Raw genomic sequence first — 18,548 nt, 5'->3', positions numbered from 1 at the left:
CTTGTAATGAGAAATTTCTTCCTTGTATCTGGCCTGATGTTGGAGAACAAAGAAAAAAAATAACACTACAACCCAAAATGTGACGGTGTTGAACACTCACCACCCTGCCGTTTCTACATGCTCGCATCACCCAAGCAAAACTTTGTCAGGGAAAAGAAACTATGCAGGATAGGACAAGGGGGAATGGCTCCAAACTGAAAGAGGGAAGATTTAGATTAGATACTAGGAACAAGTTCTTCCCTGTGAGGGTGGTGAGGCCCTGGCACAGGCTGCCCAGAGAAGCTGTGGCTGCCCCATCCCTGGCAGCGTTGAAGGCCAGGTTGGACAGGACGTGGAGCAACCTGGTCTAGTGGAAGGTGTCCCAGCCCGCTGGAACTGGATGAGCTGTAAGGTCCAACCCAAACCATTCTGTGATTCCATGATTTTCCATGCACTCAGTGTGCGGATGCTTGGCACAGGGGTAGGTTTGGGCTGGTAGGGCAGTGCTACCGCTCCAGTGGAGCTCTGTGTGCATCGCCCGAGCCCCGCGGGTCACCGGGGGAACCAGCTGGGGAGGACCGGCGCGAAGCGGCGCTCAGTGAATACCCCCGGCAGGGCCGGGCGCGGTGCTCCGCGGCCGCACGGACAACGGGGGGAGGGGGCTCCGCACCGCATGGCGGCGCCAGCAGGCAGCGCGCGACCCTTCCGCGGCCGCGGATGGAAGGCGGCGGGGTGGGGCGGAGTGCGCGCGCTCTTGCGCGGGCGGGTGACGCCACAAAGCGCCCCGCCCCGCCCCGCCCCACCCCACCGCGCCGCCCCACGTGCGCGCCGCCCCGCCGCGGCAGTGCGCAGCCGGCGGCCCCGCAGGCAGGTGGGAGCGCGGCGGGCGGCAGGGCCCCCGCCCCGGCCGGCTCCCGCCCCGGCCCCGCCATGGGCGCCTGCCCGTGCCGGCCGCCGCTGGCACCGCGACCCGCCGCCTGAGGCAGCCCCGCGGCGCGGCGGACCCGGCCCCGGCCGCCACCATGGGGGCCGCCGCGGCATGCCCCAGCGCCGCCGTGTTCGCCGGCTTCCTCACGGTGAGTGCAGCGGGGGTGCCGTGCCCCTCCGTCCCTGTGCGGGTGCATTGGCGCCGCCGGCGCAAGATCCGCGTGTCCGCGGGGTGGGGACGTGCTGCAGTGCGGGGCTGCCGCCCGCCCGCCTGCTCGGGGGTGCGTGTGGGGCGTGCTGCCCGGATGGGCTGGGGGCAGGTAGGCAGGGGTGTGTTTTGGGGGTATGCAGGTATTTGGGTGTCTCACCTCTGTCCTTCGGCCCGTGCGGTGTGGGTGCTCCCCTGTGCTTTCCCTGGGGAATGCAGCCATCCCCAGCCCTGCGGCGGGCACCGGCTGGGTGCGACATTCCCTGTTCCATCCTCGCCGTCCCCTGCAGGCGAGCGAAGGGCAGCATCCTTCCTGCAGCCTTCACCCAGGGCTGCGCCCCACCTTGAAGTCTGAGCAGCTCCGGGTTTTGCCCCCGTGTCCCACTCCCACTGCTTGGCGCTGGGCTGGGATCCATCCGTCCATCCATCTCCTCCTAGCTGCTTTTCTCCACCTTTTGGACAGGCAGCAGAATTCGCAGCTGCAAACTACAGGCATTTGTCCTCACTTAACATAAGTATATTTTCTGGCAGGTTCACCTCCAGGTTTACCTTCCCAGATAGGGCCCTTCCCAGTCAAGTGCTTTATGGCTATGTCCCGTTTCTTTGGGAAGAAATGGTTATTCAGTGTGTCAGGCACACGCCGCAGCTGCTGTGGCTGTGTTGTGTAACCGAGGAGTGCACTTGCTCTTGAACTCAAGGTGGATTTTAGCAAGCTGGTGCTGGCTTGACAGGAATTTGTGCGAACAGAAAATCATCTAAAGCTGGGAGAGCATTAAGTGGGAAACAGCTTCCTTGCTTTGAAGGCGAAGGGTTCAGTCGTGGAGCACCCAGGGTCTGTGCACGGTGCTGGCTGGGTGCTCCTGACTGCTGGTTTTGTGCTGGGAGAGGCGAGTGCTGCTGTGTGTCTGGAAGATGAGGTGCTGATGGGGAGCTTGAGATACAGAGCTCCAGCTGGAGTCCTGGAGGCCAGTCGGGAATAGCTGGTATGGAGGGAAGGGTGGGGGGGTAGCGGGGGAAGTGTGACATAACGGTGTAGGGAAGTACAATGGCAATTTTGCAGAATGAATCTGAGACTGAGCAGGCAAGCACGAATGTTGTTTGTGCACGCGTGTACTCAAACCTCTGTGTGTGCTGATGGGATGAGCAAGCGGGCTGTAACACAAAATTAATTCCCTTTGCTCGTGAGCTGGCAGGATGCTCCCATAGCCACCAGACAGGGGTTTCTTCATCCAGCATCTTCATCTTCAGGATTTTGCGCAATCCCCTTTGTCTTTAGAAGGAGTTAATGTCTTTCCAGCCTGATGGAAGTGTTTAAATCAGTAGTTGGTGGGTCTGGTGCTGCAAACCTGAATCTGCTTGGCCGCTTGTTTTTTGAGCAATAGTGGCTCAGCAGAGATTGCATAAGTCTGGTGTTGGTCATGGTTTCCCTCACTTGGTGAGCGCTTCAGGCTCCCGCCGGCTGCTGCAAGGTAGTTTCCACCGTTTCCTTCAGTGCCCTTGTCTCAAACCAGTGCGATGTCACCCTGCTTTGACTGGGGGCTTTCGGGAGCCTGAGGGGTTTCATCTGCTTGGAGCACAACTGTGGCTGCCAGGGGTGCTTTTGAGCCTTGGTCTGCACTGGCTGCAGGGAATAGCTGCTGAGTTTTCCTTCATGGGGACCAGATGTGCTGGTGCTGCTGTTTTGGAAAGCTTGGCTGCTTGCGTTTCGAGATGTAGTAAAGGGGCTGCTGAGCAGGGTAAGCCCTGGACTTTTGGTTTCATAAACCCCAAACCAGCTGAAATAGCTGGTTTGCATTGCAAGAAGTAGAAACTTGCTTTGCTCTTCAATAATCTCCTCACAGGCAACTTTTTTGGAGCAACTTGATCCTTTTTACAGTGAGTGAGGCAGGAGGTGGGCTGCTTCTGCCTGCAAAGTTACCATAAAACTTCCAGAACAGTTCATTTGTCTTTCTGGGTTTGGTTTTCAGTTTTTGTCTCTTCTTTTAATGTCACAAGTGACTTCCTGGTGCTGGTTAGCAAGGGGTGCAGGCAACCTTCAGGAAGGGTGGCAGGCTGTGCAGCCTATACCTGACCTGTGCCAAGGCATTCACACGGAGCCTGCTGCCACTACTACCGAATTCTGCTAGGTTTGCTTGGGAATGGTTCCTAGAGCATAAATTTAGCACCGTTGGTGCTTCTCCTGCTCTTCCCTACCAGGGGTGCCCTGTGTTTACCTGCTTGTGTTTCTTCATTTTTCTCTTTCTTTTATTTTTTGGGTTTATCACTGCCTCTCTGCAGGGCTGGCAGCAGGGTGGGACTGTACGCAACCCAAATCTATGACCGTCTCGAGGTGTCACCCTATTTCAGGACACAAATACCTGTTGATCCACTAACTTTCTGCTGGTGTTTTGACTCACTGAGCAGGTTCAGGTCCCAAACAGGCTGTTGCATTCCCAGCCACATCCCCCATTTGTGTGCCCAGGGAGGATGTAGCCCCCTAAAAGCTATTTACTGTGTGATTTGCCCACTGGGTCTCTCCTGCAGCATGCAGTTGTTTAAGAGGTTGATGGAGGCATGGTGTAGATGTGACCACTGAGATGGGGTCATTAAGCTGGGTGACGGCAAGGTGGGTACTGCCCACATCAGATGTGGGGTTCTGCTGGCTTGAGAGTTTGTTTGCAGTTTTTGAGCATGAAGATGACCTTGTCTGAGCCGTTTCCCTGGCCCAGCCTGGTCTGCTTTCCTCATGCCATAAAACCTCTATGTGTTGGAATAGGTTGAGATGGGTGGGAAGTGCCTTTGCCAGTGTGGTGCAGGGTGTTGATGCTGAGTTAAGGATGCTTTTTTTGGTCCTGTCCCATTTGATCTTTTTGGCTTCAGTGCTCCTGCATTGGGCATAGAGAACAGCACCAAAACTGCTTGAAACCAAATCTGCTTATTAGTGTTGTCTTGCACCTATTCTTTTTTTATTTCTATGTTTTTCTTGTTACCCTGTGCATTTTGTTTAGTATTGGAGTAATGAACTGAAATGTAGTGGCTGAGCAGAGCTTGCTTCGTTGCTTTGCTGCTTTCACCCACTGAAACTGGGTGTATCAACCAGAAGAGTTTAGTTTTGCATATGGCTGGGCAGTCCTGAGGATGAGGGAGCAAACCAGCAGGCACCCCTTTTTGTTAAAGACATCCTCCTGCTCCTGCCCCCCTCTTTGACATATCTGAGGGGTGCCAGCTATGAAATCTGGTATTTTTTAGAGGATAGAAGTGCCAAACTGAATAAATAATGGATGCTCAGCATTGCTTGACCTCCCCTTGTGGGGACTTGCTGCTGTCCCTAAGCTTGCAAGCTTGTCTCTTCACTCTGCAGCTGAAGAATTGGAGATGTTTGAAAGCACCAGTGCTGCTTTGCTTGAGATAGGGTTAAAAAAAAGAAACCAACAAAAAACCCAATAACCCAAAACCGAACAAAACCAAACCTGGTGCAGGGTTGTACAGTACACTGCTGTGCTGATACCGAGATGAGCGATGGGATTACGGTGAAGATGGAAAGGGAGAACAGGGGGGATTTGTGGCACATGCAAGGTTGATTGTGGGTTTCCTGAGATCTGGCTTAATGCAGAGGGAGAAATCAGTATCTGAGACAGCAGCATGCAGGTGATCCCCAGCAAGGCAGGAGAGCTGCTGTGTGTCCTGCCTATCCCAACACCCTGTCAGTTACTCTATTCAGAGTGACAGCACCTTGGTGCTGTCTTGGGGACAAGGATGAGTAACACAGGTAACCCCCCCATGCAACCTTGAGCGGCTGCATCCTGCTGAATCTGGTTTGCTAATGCAGGGTTGTGTCATGAAGATTATGGGGGGGGGCAGCAGGCAGGTTTCCTTGGAGCCATCTGAGCGCTTTGTTAAATCGCGTCTTAGGGGAGGGGAGAAATAAAATACCTCCTGTAAGCCTTTGGTGCCTGCCAGGGCAGCCCTGCTTCTTAATTTGATGTGCTGTAATTAGCCTGGCCGCGGCAGGATCCCCGTCAGCTCCTGTGGGCTTGCCTGCTTCTGCCTTCTCTGTAATTGCTGCCGCTTCGGGAGAAAAGCAAATAAACCACTAAAACTCGAGGTGTTTTGTACAAATCCCGAGCTGTAAATTACTGAGCAGGTGAGACAGCAATGTGCTGTGTGTTTCCAGGAAGCAGGAGACTGCACCAAAAATGCTGCGGCGAGGCTTGCGGCTGTGCTGCCGTGTGTCTTCTGCAGAGTCATGTTGTTGGGAGCCTTCTTTTGCCTTTTTTTTTTCCCTTCTGAATGTATTTTTGTTGGCTGGTGGCCCAGAATAGGTAGCGGAGCAAGAGGCAAGGGCTTGTGTAACACAGCCAAGCAATTTTTGTGCCTGGCTGTGCAGTTGGAAAGTGTTGGGGTCCGTGGTCTTTTTACCTTCAGTGTAGAAAGAACCTTTGGAAATTCAAGGTAACGTTGGCTCATTCCTCTCTCCCTCTCCTAACTCAGCCTGCGGCTGTTTGAAAATGTGCTTTCTATTGCTGCGTGCTGCGTGAGGTTGTCAGCCTTTCTTTTGATGTGCCTTTTGTTCTTAGTGTCTTGTCTCTGCTGGCATAACTGACGTTAAATCTGTGGACAAGAAGTCTTTGGCAGGAAGCAGAGGTCTGACTTGATAGATGGAGCTTCTCTTAGGGATGGAACAGCCTCGATGCAGAGAAATTGAGGGAATAAAGCCTTGGAACTGTGAATAGGTGGAGGTAAACAGATTTGTAGCCATCATCTAGCCAAGCCCAGCTGGGTGCAGTTTAGTGTCTAAAAACTGGAGACCTGTTACCTGTATCTGATGCAGTGAGGAACTGAACTCCACAAATTGCTTAAAAATAGCATTGGGTTTCTCTCCTGTTGGTAATGCATCCGGTTTAAAGTGGGTTCAGATGTGGTTGGAGGCTCAAAGCAGAACATCCCTTGTGGTCTCACCAAACCCTACACAGGGTCTTAAGACTCGTGGAAGGGCAGAGGTGCTGAGAAATAGCCCGGTAGTGGCTGCTAGCCTGGATTTCATCACTGTTCATGTTATTTATAAAGGTAACTATTTGGACAAGTGCAGATTAACAGACACAGAGGAGGAAAGTTTTACAGGTCAGAGCTGCCCCCGGCATGTGTTTTCTGTGTTCTTGGCAAGCGCCTGGCCTGTGCTGGAGAACCTCAGCCTTGAAATGCAAAACTGGTCTGAATTCTCCTGGGGTGGCAGGTAGCACGTACCGCTGAAACACAATTAGCGGTATTTACCAGCCTGTCAGGGTTGCAGTGTAAATGGTGCTTAGTGTCACCTAGAGCCATGGTGTCAGATTTAAGGGATTATAATTGTAGCTGGTGATGGGTCTGGAGACCGTGGTGCTACCTCTGCTGGTTCTCTTCCGCTCTGACCCTGCTGAGGTCACTTCCCTGGGTATAGTAACACTTCCAAGGTCCCAAGGCTCTGGGACATCCCCTGTGACCCTGCACGGGATCGCTGGCAGAGAGGGCGCCATCTCATGCTGTTGCTGACTAATACCTCCTGTCTGTCTTCCAGCTGCTCATGCTCCTTGGCACCGCTGATGGTCAGTTGAAGCTGACCTCCGAGCAGAATGCCATCAGCCTCTCCCCTGGCAAGTACCGCCACCTCGACCATGCCACCAATAAAGAGCTGATCTGCGATAAATGTCCTGCAGGAACCTATGTGTCTAAACATTGTACAAAGAGTACCTTAAGAGAGTGCAGCCCTTGTCCAGATGGGACCTTTACTAAGCATGAGAACGGCATAGAGCGGTGCCACCCTTGTAGAAAGCCCTGTGAACTGCCAATGATTGAGAAAACTCATTGTACTGCCTTGACTGACCGCGAGTGCACTTGCCTGTCTGGTACGTTTCAGACGAACGATACCTGCGTCCCTTACACGGTGTGCCCGGTCGGCTGGGGCGTCCGCAAGAAAGGAACTGAGACGGAAGACGTTAGGTGCAAGCCGTGCCCTCGTGGTACCTTTTCTGATGTGCCTTCTAGTGTGATGAAGTGCAAAACATACACTGACTGCTTTGGGAAAAACATGGTGGTCATCAAGCCAGGGACAAAGGAGAGTGACAATGTCTGTGGTTCTCCAGCGTCTCTCCCGAACACGTCTTTGACTTCGTCCAGCACCGAAGTGGGTGAAGAGCCCTATAAAGCTCCACCCACTGCTCAGCTTCCCAAAGGTAATGTCCACCACTGAACCACAGATGTGGTTTTGGTTGTGGCATTGCGTTTCTGCCTCGGTCATGGTTGGTTTTAGGCTGTTAAAGGGCAACCTGGTTTAAATTGTGGGTGGTGTTTTTGCTTCTTGGCCAGAAGGCAGCTCCAGAGTGCATGAGATTGCCCTCACTTGTGTTACACTACATTTAATAACATTTTCACTGAGACTGTAGTAATGATTGAGCTTCTGGCCATCCTGCTGTTTGAACTGAAAGGACATCATGTTCCCCAGCCTCTTTTCTTGTCTCTGTGTTGTGCTGGCTCAAGTCTCTGGCAAACATGAGGTGGGATGCAGCAGGAAAACCCAGAGGGGAGGGGAGCTTTGTTCTACCAGTCTCCTTCTCTGATGAATTCGCTGCTTTCATGCCCATGCTTTCCTTGCTTCATTTCCCCCTGTACTGTGCTGGTGTATTGGCTTGAATGGGAACCATTGCTAAATGAGCTGTCCAGGAGCCTAGGCTGTCCTATAACATTGTTTTCTTCAGTCTCTTAAGATTTCCATTAGTTATCACTGATGGCGAGGCCCAGTTTAAATTCCCTGTTCTCTTGCTTATTTGTAAATGGTACATCATCATAGTCTTTATTGAGATCTGGCTAGTTGCGGTGGTGCCGTAGGACCCTATTCGAAGCAGTGCTCAGCTCTCCCTGGGAAGGAGTTCCTTACAGTGTCTTGGATAGGGCATTCTAATTGAAGAAAATGCAACTTTCAATGGCCTGAGCACCTGAGTTGGTAAATATGATAGGGATGCGTTGACAGTGGTAGACTTCCAGTGACTCTTCCTTGTTAGGTTTCAAAGCTTGATAGGATATTGGTGTGTCATTGGGAAAGGACAGGGGGTGTTCCCTGAATGTTGAAGTCAACTGTAGACAGTTAGGTAAAAGTTAAAGCATTTTCCCTGTTCACATTCTGGTCAGAATGTTTTGGGTAACCAGCTCAGAGGCACAGTCTGGTTAATGGTCACAGCCACTCTCTGGCTCAGATGGGATGAGATGTGATCTTCAGTTTCCAAAGCACGCTCTAGTTTTTGCCACAACAACCCTTCCTTTTCTCACCAGGCTTCTCATCTGGCTGGGACCTGAGAGCTGGTGGTTGATAAGAAAACTCAGTAAAGACAGAAAGTAGCTCTTAGGGGGAAGATTGATATCTTCTGTTGCTACAGAAACCTGTTTTGTAGTTGATGGCACCCACAGCTGCTTGCAGTGCTGATAAAGAAGCTAGTGCTTCCTTAATAAAACCCGGCAGGGGGATACTAAGCCCTCCAAACTGTCCTGTATTTGCAGCCCCCAAAAAACCTAATTCCACAACAGGGCTAAAACTAATGTTTGTGAATCTAAGAAAGAAAAAGCTCCCTCAGAAATACTGAGTGTGGGACAAACACAGATTGACAGCATGCCTTTAAGAACTCATTTTTTAATTAGCTGCCACTAGTCTTAACCAGCAAGGGTCAGTTTTACCTTGAACCTGTCTCTGTAACCGTACCCATCTGTTCCCAGAGTCAAACCTGAATTTCACCTCTTCCCTTTCTCACTGTCTGGCGTTGGGTTTCTGTCTGCTGGCCAAGCAGATGCTCAGGCAGGTCTTAGACTGTGATGTGATGCCGTATCGCATCTCCGGTGCTGTGACACTGAACTCTCTTCTCTTTTCTCAGGTCTGAACTCTTCAGTTCCTGATTTTGTCCCCTCTCCAGTGCCACACATGTCCAGCGGCATGGCGGCCAGCTACTACAATGAAACCTCAGCCAACGAGACAGATAGCGCTGGTGGGACCCTTGCTGGCTCTGGTGCCACCAGCCAGGCACAGAGCTACCGGCACAAGCAGACCAGCCAAGGGTTGGAGAAGCAGCCATCATTAGAGATGGTGGGGGGTGAGAAGTCCAGTGTCCCATATAGACCCCCCCGGCGAGGTCCACCAAACGTCCACCAGCACTTTGACATCAACGAACACTTGCCATGGATGATCGTCCTCTTCTTGCTGCTGGTCCTGGTGGTTATTGTTGTCTGCAGTGTAAGAAAGAGCTCACGGACTCTGAAGAAGGGGCCCCGGCAAGATCCCAGTGCTATTGTGGAAAAAGCTATTATGAAGAAGTCCACCACCCCGACGCAGAACAGGGAGAAGTGGATCTATTACTGCAATGGGCATGGTGAGCAGTAGTGACTGGGGGCCACGGGAGTTTGTGTCCTCTTTGCTGTCCTGTGTGGCGCTTTAGAGGGGCTGACTTCACATCCAGTGACCTGTCTTTTCTAACTTGCTGGGTCCTGTTACGAGGACAAAGCCCATATAGTGGTTCCTTTGATGTTTCTTCATCCTTGGCTTCTCCACCTTCCTGTTCCCATGGTGTGTGCCTGCTCCTGAAGGAAAGGTTAATGGAGGCGATGACACTTCCTCACTCCAGCTCCTCTCCTTCCCACCATCTTTGGTAGAAGGATGATGACTGAAGGCTCTTTTTCCTTCCCCTCTATACCTCTTTCCATTTTTCTTGTTTTGCATACTCCTTATTTTCTTGGTGACTCAGGCATGGGTCTGTTTGTCTTCTGTGTCTTCCTTTTTTCCCTCACCCCGTCTGTTTCTGGAAGGCTGCGTCATCCCGTGCCTTTTGGCAGTGCCTCAGTTTCAGGTTCTTAACCCTAAATCCTGACTGCTGGCTTGTGTCCCCAGCCCTTGCCCATGCTGGAGCCAGGAAGGTTGTCCTTAAAGGCTGTGTCACAGCTCCATGAGTGTTGTGAAGCCTTCCTGGAAGCTCTGCTTTGTGATGTTTTCTCTTCTTTTGGTGGATGACTTGCTGTCTGCTTTTTGACGAGATTTAAAGATGACCGGTTGTGGTCATTATATTGAAATATGTAAAAATCAATGATAAACTAATGGTGGCATGTACATGAGCACCAAGGAGCTGTGATCTCCCTAGTAAGATGCATGGTTCTTCCTCACAAAGCTATAGAGGCAATTTTGATCCCCCCTTATCCTGTGTAGACAGCACTGACGAACCTGTACTTTAGGTTGAGGTTGCTCAACCTTAAACATCCGTTCAGTTAACCTTTAGAAAAGCACATTTAGCAAGGGGGGAGGCAAATAAAGAATGGATTGAAAAAAAGATTGGAAGATTTACAAGATAAGTCTTTGAAAGTCATCCTTGAGTGCTTAAGTCCAAAGCAAAGAAGGCTTTGAGTAGGGGTGTCTTATGTCATGTACTCTCTTCTCCTTCCGGTTGATTAATAGATGTGCCCTTTGTTTGCCTTCATTAGTGCATTTGTAGAACCAGTAAGATCTTGTTGGAATTAGCTTTGTGCCATCTCCTATGTTTGTGCTACTTGCCAATTTCCTTTTAGATCTTTTGAATTCTTGAGGTGAGTTTTCTTGAGTTTTTTTTCAATTTGTGGTAACTTTTTCCAATACCACCTGCACTCTATTGTCTCTGAAATCTGTGGTACCCAAACCATGGTTCATGAGGCTATGGTGAGTGATCTTCAGTGGCATTTCAAGCATCATTAGACACCCTTATTTGTGGGCACCACCAGAAATATTACATGGCTTTGACCATGGTTCACTGGCTAAAAGCAGCTGCCTATTACTAACTTGTAGTAACATTTTTTTTCTTCCAAGACCTAATTACATGTTGGTTGAATTTCTGACTCCTTCCTGGTTTATGGAGCATGTCAGAGCAGGGGCTGAGTTGTATAACCCATTTAGGTATAGCCCATTTAGGTATAACCCCACCTCCCACATCTTGTCATCCATCCTTTGAGGGACAGCATAATTCATGGATCATCCCATGCTTCCCATGATCATTTGTTCCAGTCTTTGTCATCCTTTAACAGCTGAATTCAGCTAGTGTGTCAAATTCACAAGATACTTGTTTCCTCCTCCTCTTGTGAGATAAGGTGGATGTTACAAAGGAAAACCACGCTTAGGTGATAAACTGGCCCAGTATCTGATTAAGTTTCTCAGGTCTGGAGGCAAATTGCCCAGGCAGTTTTTCACATCCCTCCCAGTCATTCTTGCAGCAGTCATGCTGTTTCCATGTTGGCATGGGTGGCTTCGTGACTTCCTCATGTCACTGAATGTCCTCAGTTGAACTTTACGCAATGAAGGCAGACAGACAAGCATAAACCAGTTAATGCTTTGTCTTGCTTTTAGTGCAGCTCTGGTGTTGCCCAAATTCTGTTGCATTTGGCAGTCCTGGGCTTGGTGGTCCTACAGGTCTTTTCCAACCTAGTTTATTCTACTATTAGCTGAAAGGGCCTTGCTTGTTAGTTCTTACTTGGTGATGGTGCTCTGTTGTGTCGGATATGGAAGTCGCTCTGCTCCATGGTGGTGTATAAATCCCTCTTTGGTTTTCTTATTGAAATGTCTGGCTCTTAAGACTGTTTACTTGAAATGAGAGAAGATGTAATGCCATGGAGAAATTGACCTTTTACTTAATAACCGGCTGTACAGCTAAGATGTACTGCAGAGCTGCAGCGTCATAGCTTAGCTTTCTGCTGCTCTAACAGTGTTTGTACCCAAGTCATGCTTCATCCTGAAGCAGTGTTTCAGGCAAGGATGAATATAGCTAGGAATAGGCTTCAAGCTGTTGCAGAGAAAATCTTTCCCCTCTGGTGCTGCCAGCACAGATCCCTCCATTGTAGGCAGCTGGAGCAAAGCATCCATAATGTGAGGACCGCAGCTGCTCACCAGATCTTCGGGCATCAGCCTGGTTTGTGGTTGCTCTAGGGGTCTGGAGGGCAAGCAGTTTGGCTTAAATCTTCTGGGGGTGAAGGCCCAAGGTCTGGTATTGGCAGTGCACCCACATCAGTGTGACCTCCCTACCTGTACATTGCCTGGCCGTGCCAGCTAGGGGTTGGGGCACGCTTATCGTCAGGGCAAATCCTGTGTGCACAGTTGTTGCACACAGTCTCCCCCCAGCTTCTTCCTAGTTCACCATCTCCTTCCTCCTAATCCTTTCGGTAAACAGCTTTAACCTTTGAAAGGGAAGACAGGGTCTGACGTAGGTGCTACAGCCTGTGTGTGGAGGAGCTGTGCTTGGGTGGATGCCCTTGCAACAGCACCCTTCATGCCTCCCATGCACCAGATGGGCCTGCAAGGCTTTGCCTCTTTGGAGGATTGTATTACTGTTTGCTTCAAGCCCATCAGTTCTAGGTGAAGCATGGCCAGGGTGGTACTAGCACTGGTAGGTGCTGAAACAAGGACATCTTGCTGTGGTTGGGCTGCTTCCCTGAAGAGGCAGATTTTAGGGTGGCAGCAGTGGCTCAAACTCTTGCCCAGTCCCTGAAGGCACTTGCTGTGCTGACTTGCTTAAATAGTTGAGATAGGTGTGCAATCCTGAACAGCAGTTGTTGTCATGGGGCGTTTCACTTGTCCTCATCTCCCCGTGCACTGGTGTCTCTGCCCTGTGCTCTCTCCGGTCATAGTACATGCCTTAAATAACAACCCAAACCTAAAAATAGCAGTAGCTTGGGAGGCTGGTGTTAAAACTAGACCTGTGTCCTTAATGTGGATATATTCCAGCCAGGGCAGCAAATGCCGACAATTGTCACTGGATTAAATGGCTCAGAGGTCTAGGAAGAGCTTGTGGTGACTAACAGCCTGAGTTAGCAGCCAGCCTACCTACCTCCACATGTGTCCTCATGTCCGTCTGCACAACAGGGACACATAGATGAGCCCCAAGGTCTCATCTACACGGGATTGAGAAGGTAGAGGGGCACCAACAGTGGAGCTGTGGCTGGAGAAATTAGACCTCTTTTGCTGCTTCAGCTGGCTCCTGCATTGTAGGCCTGCAGATGGGAACCCAAAGGGGAAAAGCAGTTTGCCAATGATTTCCAAAGACATTATCGATGTGGTGCCTGAATGACGTGGTACTGGACTGATAGTGCTCTGTGGTTTTAACCTTGTACAACTGCTTTCTTTTAGAAGATCAAGAGCAGCCTACACACTGAAAACACTTTGTTCTAAGCAATCGCTTTATTTTAGCAAATATCCATTTCCTTTTTTTCAGCTCTTTCCCAGGGTAAGGAATTGATCTTGCAGAAACCTTTCAATCAAAATTGAGAGTTGAAGCCTGTCTCTTGAATATCTTGGAAATGCCACATTTGGCATCAGTCTATGCCAAACATGAAGATGTGCTTGAAATCATCTTGCAGAAATTGCCGATAGTTTTACTTTTGACTTTCACCCGTTGAGTAGCAGAGGATGAAAGGCAAAGATTGTGTAAAATGGTATGTGTTTGGGTAAAATCTGTGTAGAAGGAGCTGCCTGAAGCGATGTGACAAGAGGCAAGAAGGGAGCTTGGTGATTTATTTTTTCCTGGAATTGAAAGACTGAAGAGCAAATCTTGGCAGCACTGGCCTGGCATGAGATTCCACTTCCCTTTAATTTTTCTTCAAGTCCTGTAATTGCACATTATTGCAGTGGGTGGTGAAAGCGAAGCGAGGAAGCCTCTTGTTAAATAATCAGAGAAATAAACTGTTCTGCAGAAGCTGTTTGCAGCTGCGATGGAGCTCAGGCTTGACTACCAGTAGAAGACCATATACTGAAAATGGCTCAGTGGGGAGTTGAGGGGTGGTGCTGGAAAGATGGGGAGTGTTAGGATTTGGGGGTCTTGGTTGCTCAGTTGTTGGGATGCCTGGTTGTCAGCACATTGGGAGCTAGGATCTTCTTGGTTGGCAGTTCATAGGGAAGAGTCGTTGTGTTGGTTGGGGGTGTTTAGTCCAGTCCCCCTGGGAGCGGACATTAAGGTTACACAGGAAGTGTCCAGGTGGGTTTTGAATGTCTCAAGGAGACTCACAACCCCCCTGGGCAGCCTGTTCCAGTGTTCTGTCACCTCACTGAGAAGAAGTTTCTTCTCAAGTTTAGTGGAACCTCTTGTGTTCCAGTTTGTACCCATTTCCCCTTGTCCTATCATTGTTTGCCACTGAGAAGAGCTTGGCTCCATCCTCGTGACACTCCCCCTTTATATATTTATATACATTAATAAGGTCACCCCTCAATCTCCTCTTCTCCAAACTATAGAGACCCAGTCCTTGGTATGCAGCCTGTTTGGTGTAGAACCAGGGCTAGGCTTGAGCTTGTTTGGCTCCCAAGGAAGTCATTGAGAGTGTTGAAGAGGGTGTTACCTCCTTGTACCTCAGAGAACCTGGTGCTGTAGGTCTGAAACTTCCTCCTGTGACTATAACCAACGCATATATTTGGCAGTATGCATCAGAACATTTGGGTCACTGTGGGTTTGTCCTCACGTGGAGTTAAATACTCATTTATGGTTAGTGTTGGAAGAGGTTTACTGCTTGATTCTTCTGCTTTTAAAGCTATGGCACTTTAACTGAAAAGGCTCACATGTAACTAATCTTTTCTATAGATCACCTAATGAAGGGAAGCAAGTGAATGCAAACAACACAGCAGGGGATATTCTTTCTCAAGCCTGGTGTCCCTCATTATTCAACTGCTACCTTAAATAAGGAAACATGGCTGCAGGGATGGCATCTGCAGCTCCACAGGGTTACAGCTCTACAGAGACTGGATGCTACTTGGGGACCCCTCCTTAGTGCTTGTTTGAGTAAATGAGATGAAAGCCACTTAGTGTACTGGGTTTGTTTTGTAGAGGTGGTTTTCCCTTCGATCAGCTCCTGAACGGGTCACAGCTTGGTGTCAGGAGCGTCACACTGGGAGGCAGGGTGGGGATGGAGGAGATGATGTGGAAACGCACCCCCGGAGACCCTGTCTTCTCAACACATCTGCAGAGCATAGGGATAAGTAATGGGGTTAAAAGCTTTGCCAGTCTCAGACTGTGGTGGCCTCATGGTTTTGTGCCCAGGTAGGGAAGAGATGGCCAACAGCATCTAGTGAGGGCAGGTCCACTCATTGCTGTTAATGTAATGTGGTAATTGCTCTTACATCTGGAGAGGAGCAGCCCTGGGCTTATGTGTGAATCCTGATGTTTGCACTAGCAGACGGAGCATGAGGTGAGAGCTTAATGTTTGTCTACCTGCCAAAACAGAGAGGCAGAAGGTGGTGGTGGTCTTCTCATGTCAGCCTGTCCACTCTGCAAAGTGAGACCTGGGCAGAAAGGGAGCTTATTAAATTGGAAGGGGCAGGTATGTACTGGGCACCATGATGAATACAGATGCTGTGATACTGCTGAGCCTTAAAACAGGACTGCTCCCTCACTGTAGCTTGTTCAGCTGCACAGGAGCTCTGAATTTCATGCTGTGCTTGCTCCAACACAGGCATGATGCTCTGCTTCGGGGTGGGATGAAGCAACTCCTCTTCTGCAGCACAAACCTCTGCCTTGGGAGCTTTGGGCTGACGTCTGATGAGTTCAAAGCATCTCCTGCTTCAGACTGTTCAACTTTGCTCAGGTTTGCCCCAAACTCATTCCCAAACCTTTTGGGAAGCTCTGTGGTTTCCAGAGGGTGTGTGCAGGAGCTGACAGAAGGGAAACCTGGGAAAATGCAAACGAGGGAGGCTGCTGTTCCTCTAAGAGAGGAGGAAACCTAATCATGTGCAGATCTAGCATATCTCACTCTTCAGCCGTATCGCATTAGTAGGCCTGAAGACCAGTGCTTGATCACTTTCAGTGCATGTATCTCCATCAGCCATCTATCCATAGCGTGCGCAGGGCTGTGCGAAGCTGCTATGAGAAGCTGGTGTATTTGCTCCAAAATCTGCTAAAAAGCAAAATTATCCCATGGCCCAAATTCCTGGGTGGTCCTTGGATTAATTTAATAAGGGATTGGGATTTGTGCCTGCGTGCCAGGTGTAGGGCTGAGTGTTGGAAGCGGGGCAGCTCTGCTGCAGAGAGGAAGGTTGTCCTTGTAGAAAAACACGCTGAGCACAGAGTTGTTTTACCAAGCCGCAAGCACTGGTTTCTGTGCTGGGAGGGCTGTGATTTCTCCCTTCAGCAGGGCTTTCACACATAACTCCTTGAATAACAAGGCAGGCTTTTTATTTTGATCCTTTCCCTTCACTGGCCAAGGCTTTGTCTGGGTTGGAGGGAAATGCGGGAGGCAAATTTAATCCTCGGGTTGGCATCCACGGGTGTCTGGATATTTATATGGCTGTGGCAGTGTGCTTGCTCAGGGTTACCAGCTGTCCGAGAGGGTTATAATGGAGATTAACTCTGTGCAAGCCGTTTAAAATTTAATAATTACATAAAATACTTATGCTGGACGTTCCCTTTTAAACTAAAGAAGGAGCAAGTGTGCTCTGCAGGTCCCCAGTGCCAACACAGGACGCAGAGGGAGCATCACGTGGTGGTGGGCAGGAGCACATAGGGGTCCCAGGAGGGCTGGACCAAGGGTTCTTTTATAGAGGTGACTTTCCATGGAGGCAAAGGGAAGCCTTGTCTCTCCTGCTGACCCTCAGGTTCCTGGGTCTGAGACATGTTGGTAACCACATGTAGCTGATCACAGATATTCCTCCGGTGCCTGGTTTGGTTGAGTTGTGTTCCAGAGTGTGGGAAGTCTTTGTCAGGAGTCCCTTTCCTGCCCTGCAAGATTTTTGTTTTCTTAAAAACCCCCACAAACATCACTGTTTAGCGGTTTGTTGCTCAAACACTGGTTGCTGAGGATGTGACTCACTGGCTGCTGGGAGGGTCTGATACCAGCACTGTCCTCTTTGGGGAAATAGCAAATTGCTAACGAGTATTCTTAAATGTGTCCTTTCCTTCACTTTGGACAAAGGCTGCTGTAAGACTTGTGGAAACACTTGCGTTGGAAGGGACCTTAAAGCTCATCTAGTTCATTGTGAGGGACACCTTCTGATAGACCAGTTTGCTCCAAGCCCCATCCAGCCTGGCCTTGAACATTGCCAAGGATGGGGCAGACAGCTTCTCTGGGCAACCTGTGCCAGGACCTCACTGCCCTCACAGGGAAAAATGTTTGCCTAATACCAGATGTAAATCGCCCCTCTGTCAGTTTAAAGCCATTTCCCCTTGTCCTATCCTTACATGCCCTTGTAAAACATCCCTCACCAGCTTTGCTGTAGGCCCTCCAGGTACTGGAAGCTATTCTAAGGTCTCCCCAGAGCCTTCTTTTCTCCAGGCTGAACAACCAAACAAACGGAGGTGCTCCAGCCCTCTGAGTGTCTTTGTGGCCTTCTCTGGTCTCTCTCCAACAGGTCCACATCCTCCTTATATTGGGGCCCCAGAGCTGGGTATAGGACTGCAGGTGGGGTCTCATGCAAGCAGGGAGTATCATCTCATTTGACCTGCTGGTCATGCTCCTCAAAAGGCTGCATCAAAATGCAGCCCAGGATATGGTTGGCTTTCTGAGTTGTGAGTGCACGTTGTGGGTTCATGTCCAGTCTTCCATCCATCAACATCCCAAGTCCTTCTTGGTACAGCTGCTCTCAATCCCTTCATCCATCAGCTTGTGCTGATACCAGTGATTGTCCTGACCAAGGTGCAGAACCTTGCACATCTTTTAAATGTCTTCATTTAGGATCTGGAATATATCTGGGGAGGGCAGTAGCGGGGGCAGGAGGGGGTGCTGAGTTTCCAGTAACTGCCCCTTTTTCATGGAGGTTGGCAACCTTTTCACATTTTGGAAAGGTGTTTGTGTCAGGGATTTGGGATTTCTAAGTCCTTTGGCCGAGCCATTGTGTCTCATCAGCTGGAGTTTGGATGTGCCACATTCTGACTTGCTTGTACATGCAGTCTCTTCGTTTGTGCTCAGAGGTAAAAATAGGCTGCTGTGGCTGTGTTTCGCATGAGTCAAGAGGATATTTGGAGGAGGTAGGTGGGCTGAGCTCAGGAACAGAGCTGAGTTTGCAGTGATTCGGAGCCCTTATCTGAATGTAAGGGAGGGTTTGGCTGCATCACTGTGGTTCTCACATCTGACTTGCATGTGCCCTTCAGCTTTGCTCTCCACCTGTGATGCTTCATCCTCAAGGTCTGCGCAAGTGTCAGAATCCAAAATCATTGCGTGTGGCATACAAATTAATATCACCCATCTCTGGAAAACCTGTCTCAGTAGGTAGGTGGTGGAAGCTCCACGTGCTGTAGCTCAGATTGGCACTGGGATGCTGGAGCTCAGTTCCTGCAGGTTTTGTGGGTAGAATGGTGGGACTTGGCCCTGCTGAAGAAGGGCTGGAGTGTGGAACCTCCAGAAACCCAGCCTTTGTGAAAACTCAGGAACCCCAGCAGATGAGCTGCTGCTGTTTGAGACCATGCGTGCCACAGATTCTGGGGAATCTCCTCAGTTTTGCTTCCCAGCTGTGTAA

The 18,548-nt window shown here is 49.9% G+C and overlaps 1 protein-coding gene across 2 annotated transcripts in view; it reads left to right on the top strand.

Annotated features, from left to right (window-relative positions):
- The first annotated feature begins 918 nt into the window (after positions 1-918).
- The window catches only part of TNFRSF21 (TNF receptor superfamily member 21), a 32,094-nt gene continuing 14,464 nt past the window's right edge, over positions 919-18,548 (top strand). For both annotated transcript variants that reach the window (XM_061372307.1, XM_061372306.1), the window contains exons 1-3: positions 919-1,055; positions 6,648-7,302; positions 8,989-9,480. In XM_061372307.1, the coding sequence (XP_061228291.1) occupies positions 1,002-1,055; positions 6,648-7,302; positions 8,989-9,480 (1,201 nt within the window). In that variant the 5' untranslated portion in view covers positions 919-1,001. The remainder of the gene's footprint in view (positions 1,056-6,647; positions 7,303-8,988; positions 9,481-18,548) is intronic.

Source organism: Neopsephotus bourkii, unplaced genomic scaffold, assembly GCF_033783945.1.
Source record: "Neopsephotus bourkii isolate Nb327-2 ecotype Australia unplaced genomic scaffold, CSIRO-AGI_Nbou_v1 NB_1600, whole genome shotgun sequence".
Lineage (NCBI taxonomy): Eukaryota > Metazoa > Chordata > Aves > Psittaciformes > Psittacidae > Neopsephotus > Neopsephotus bourkii.
Note: the sequence above shows the minus strand (reverse complement) of the source record. Positions and strands in the feature narration are given on the sequence as shown.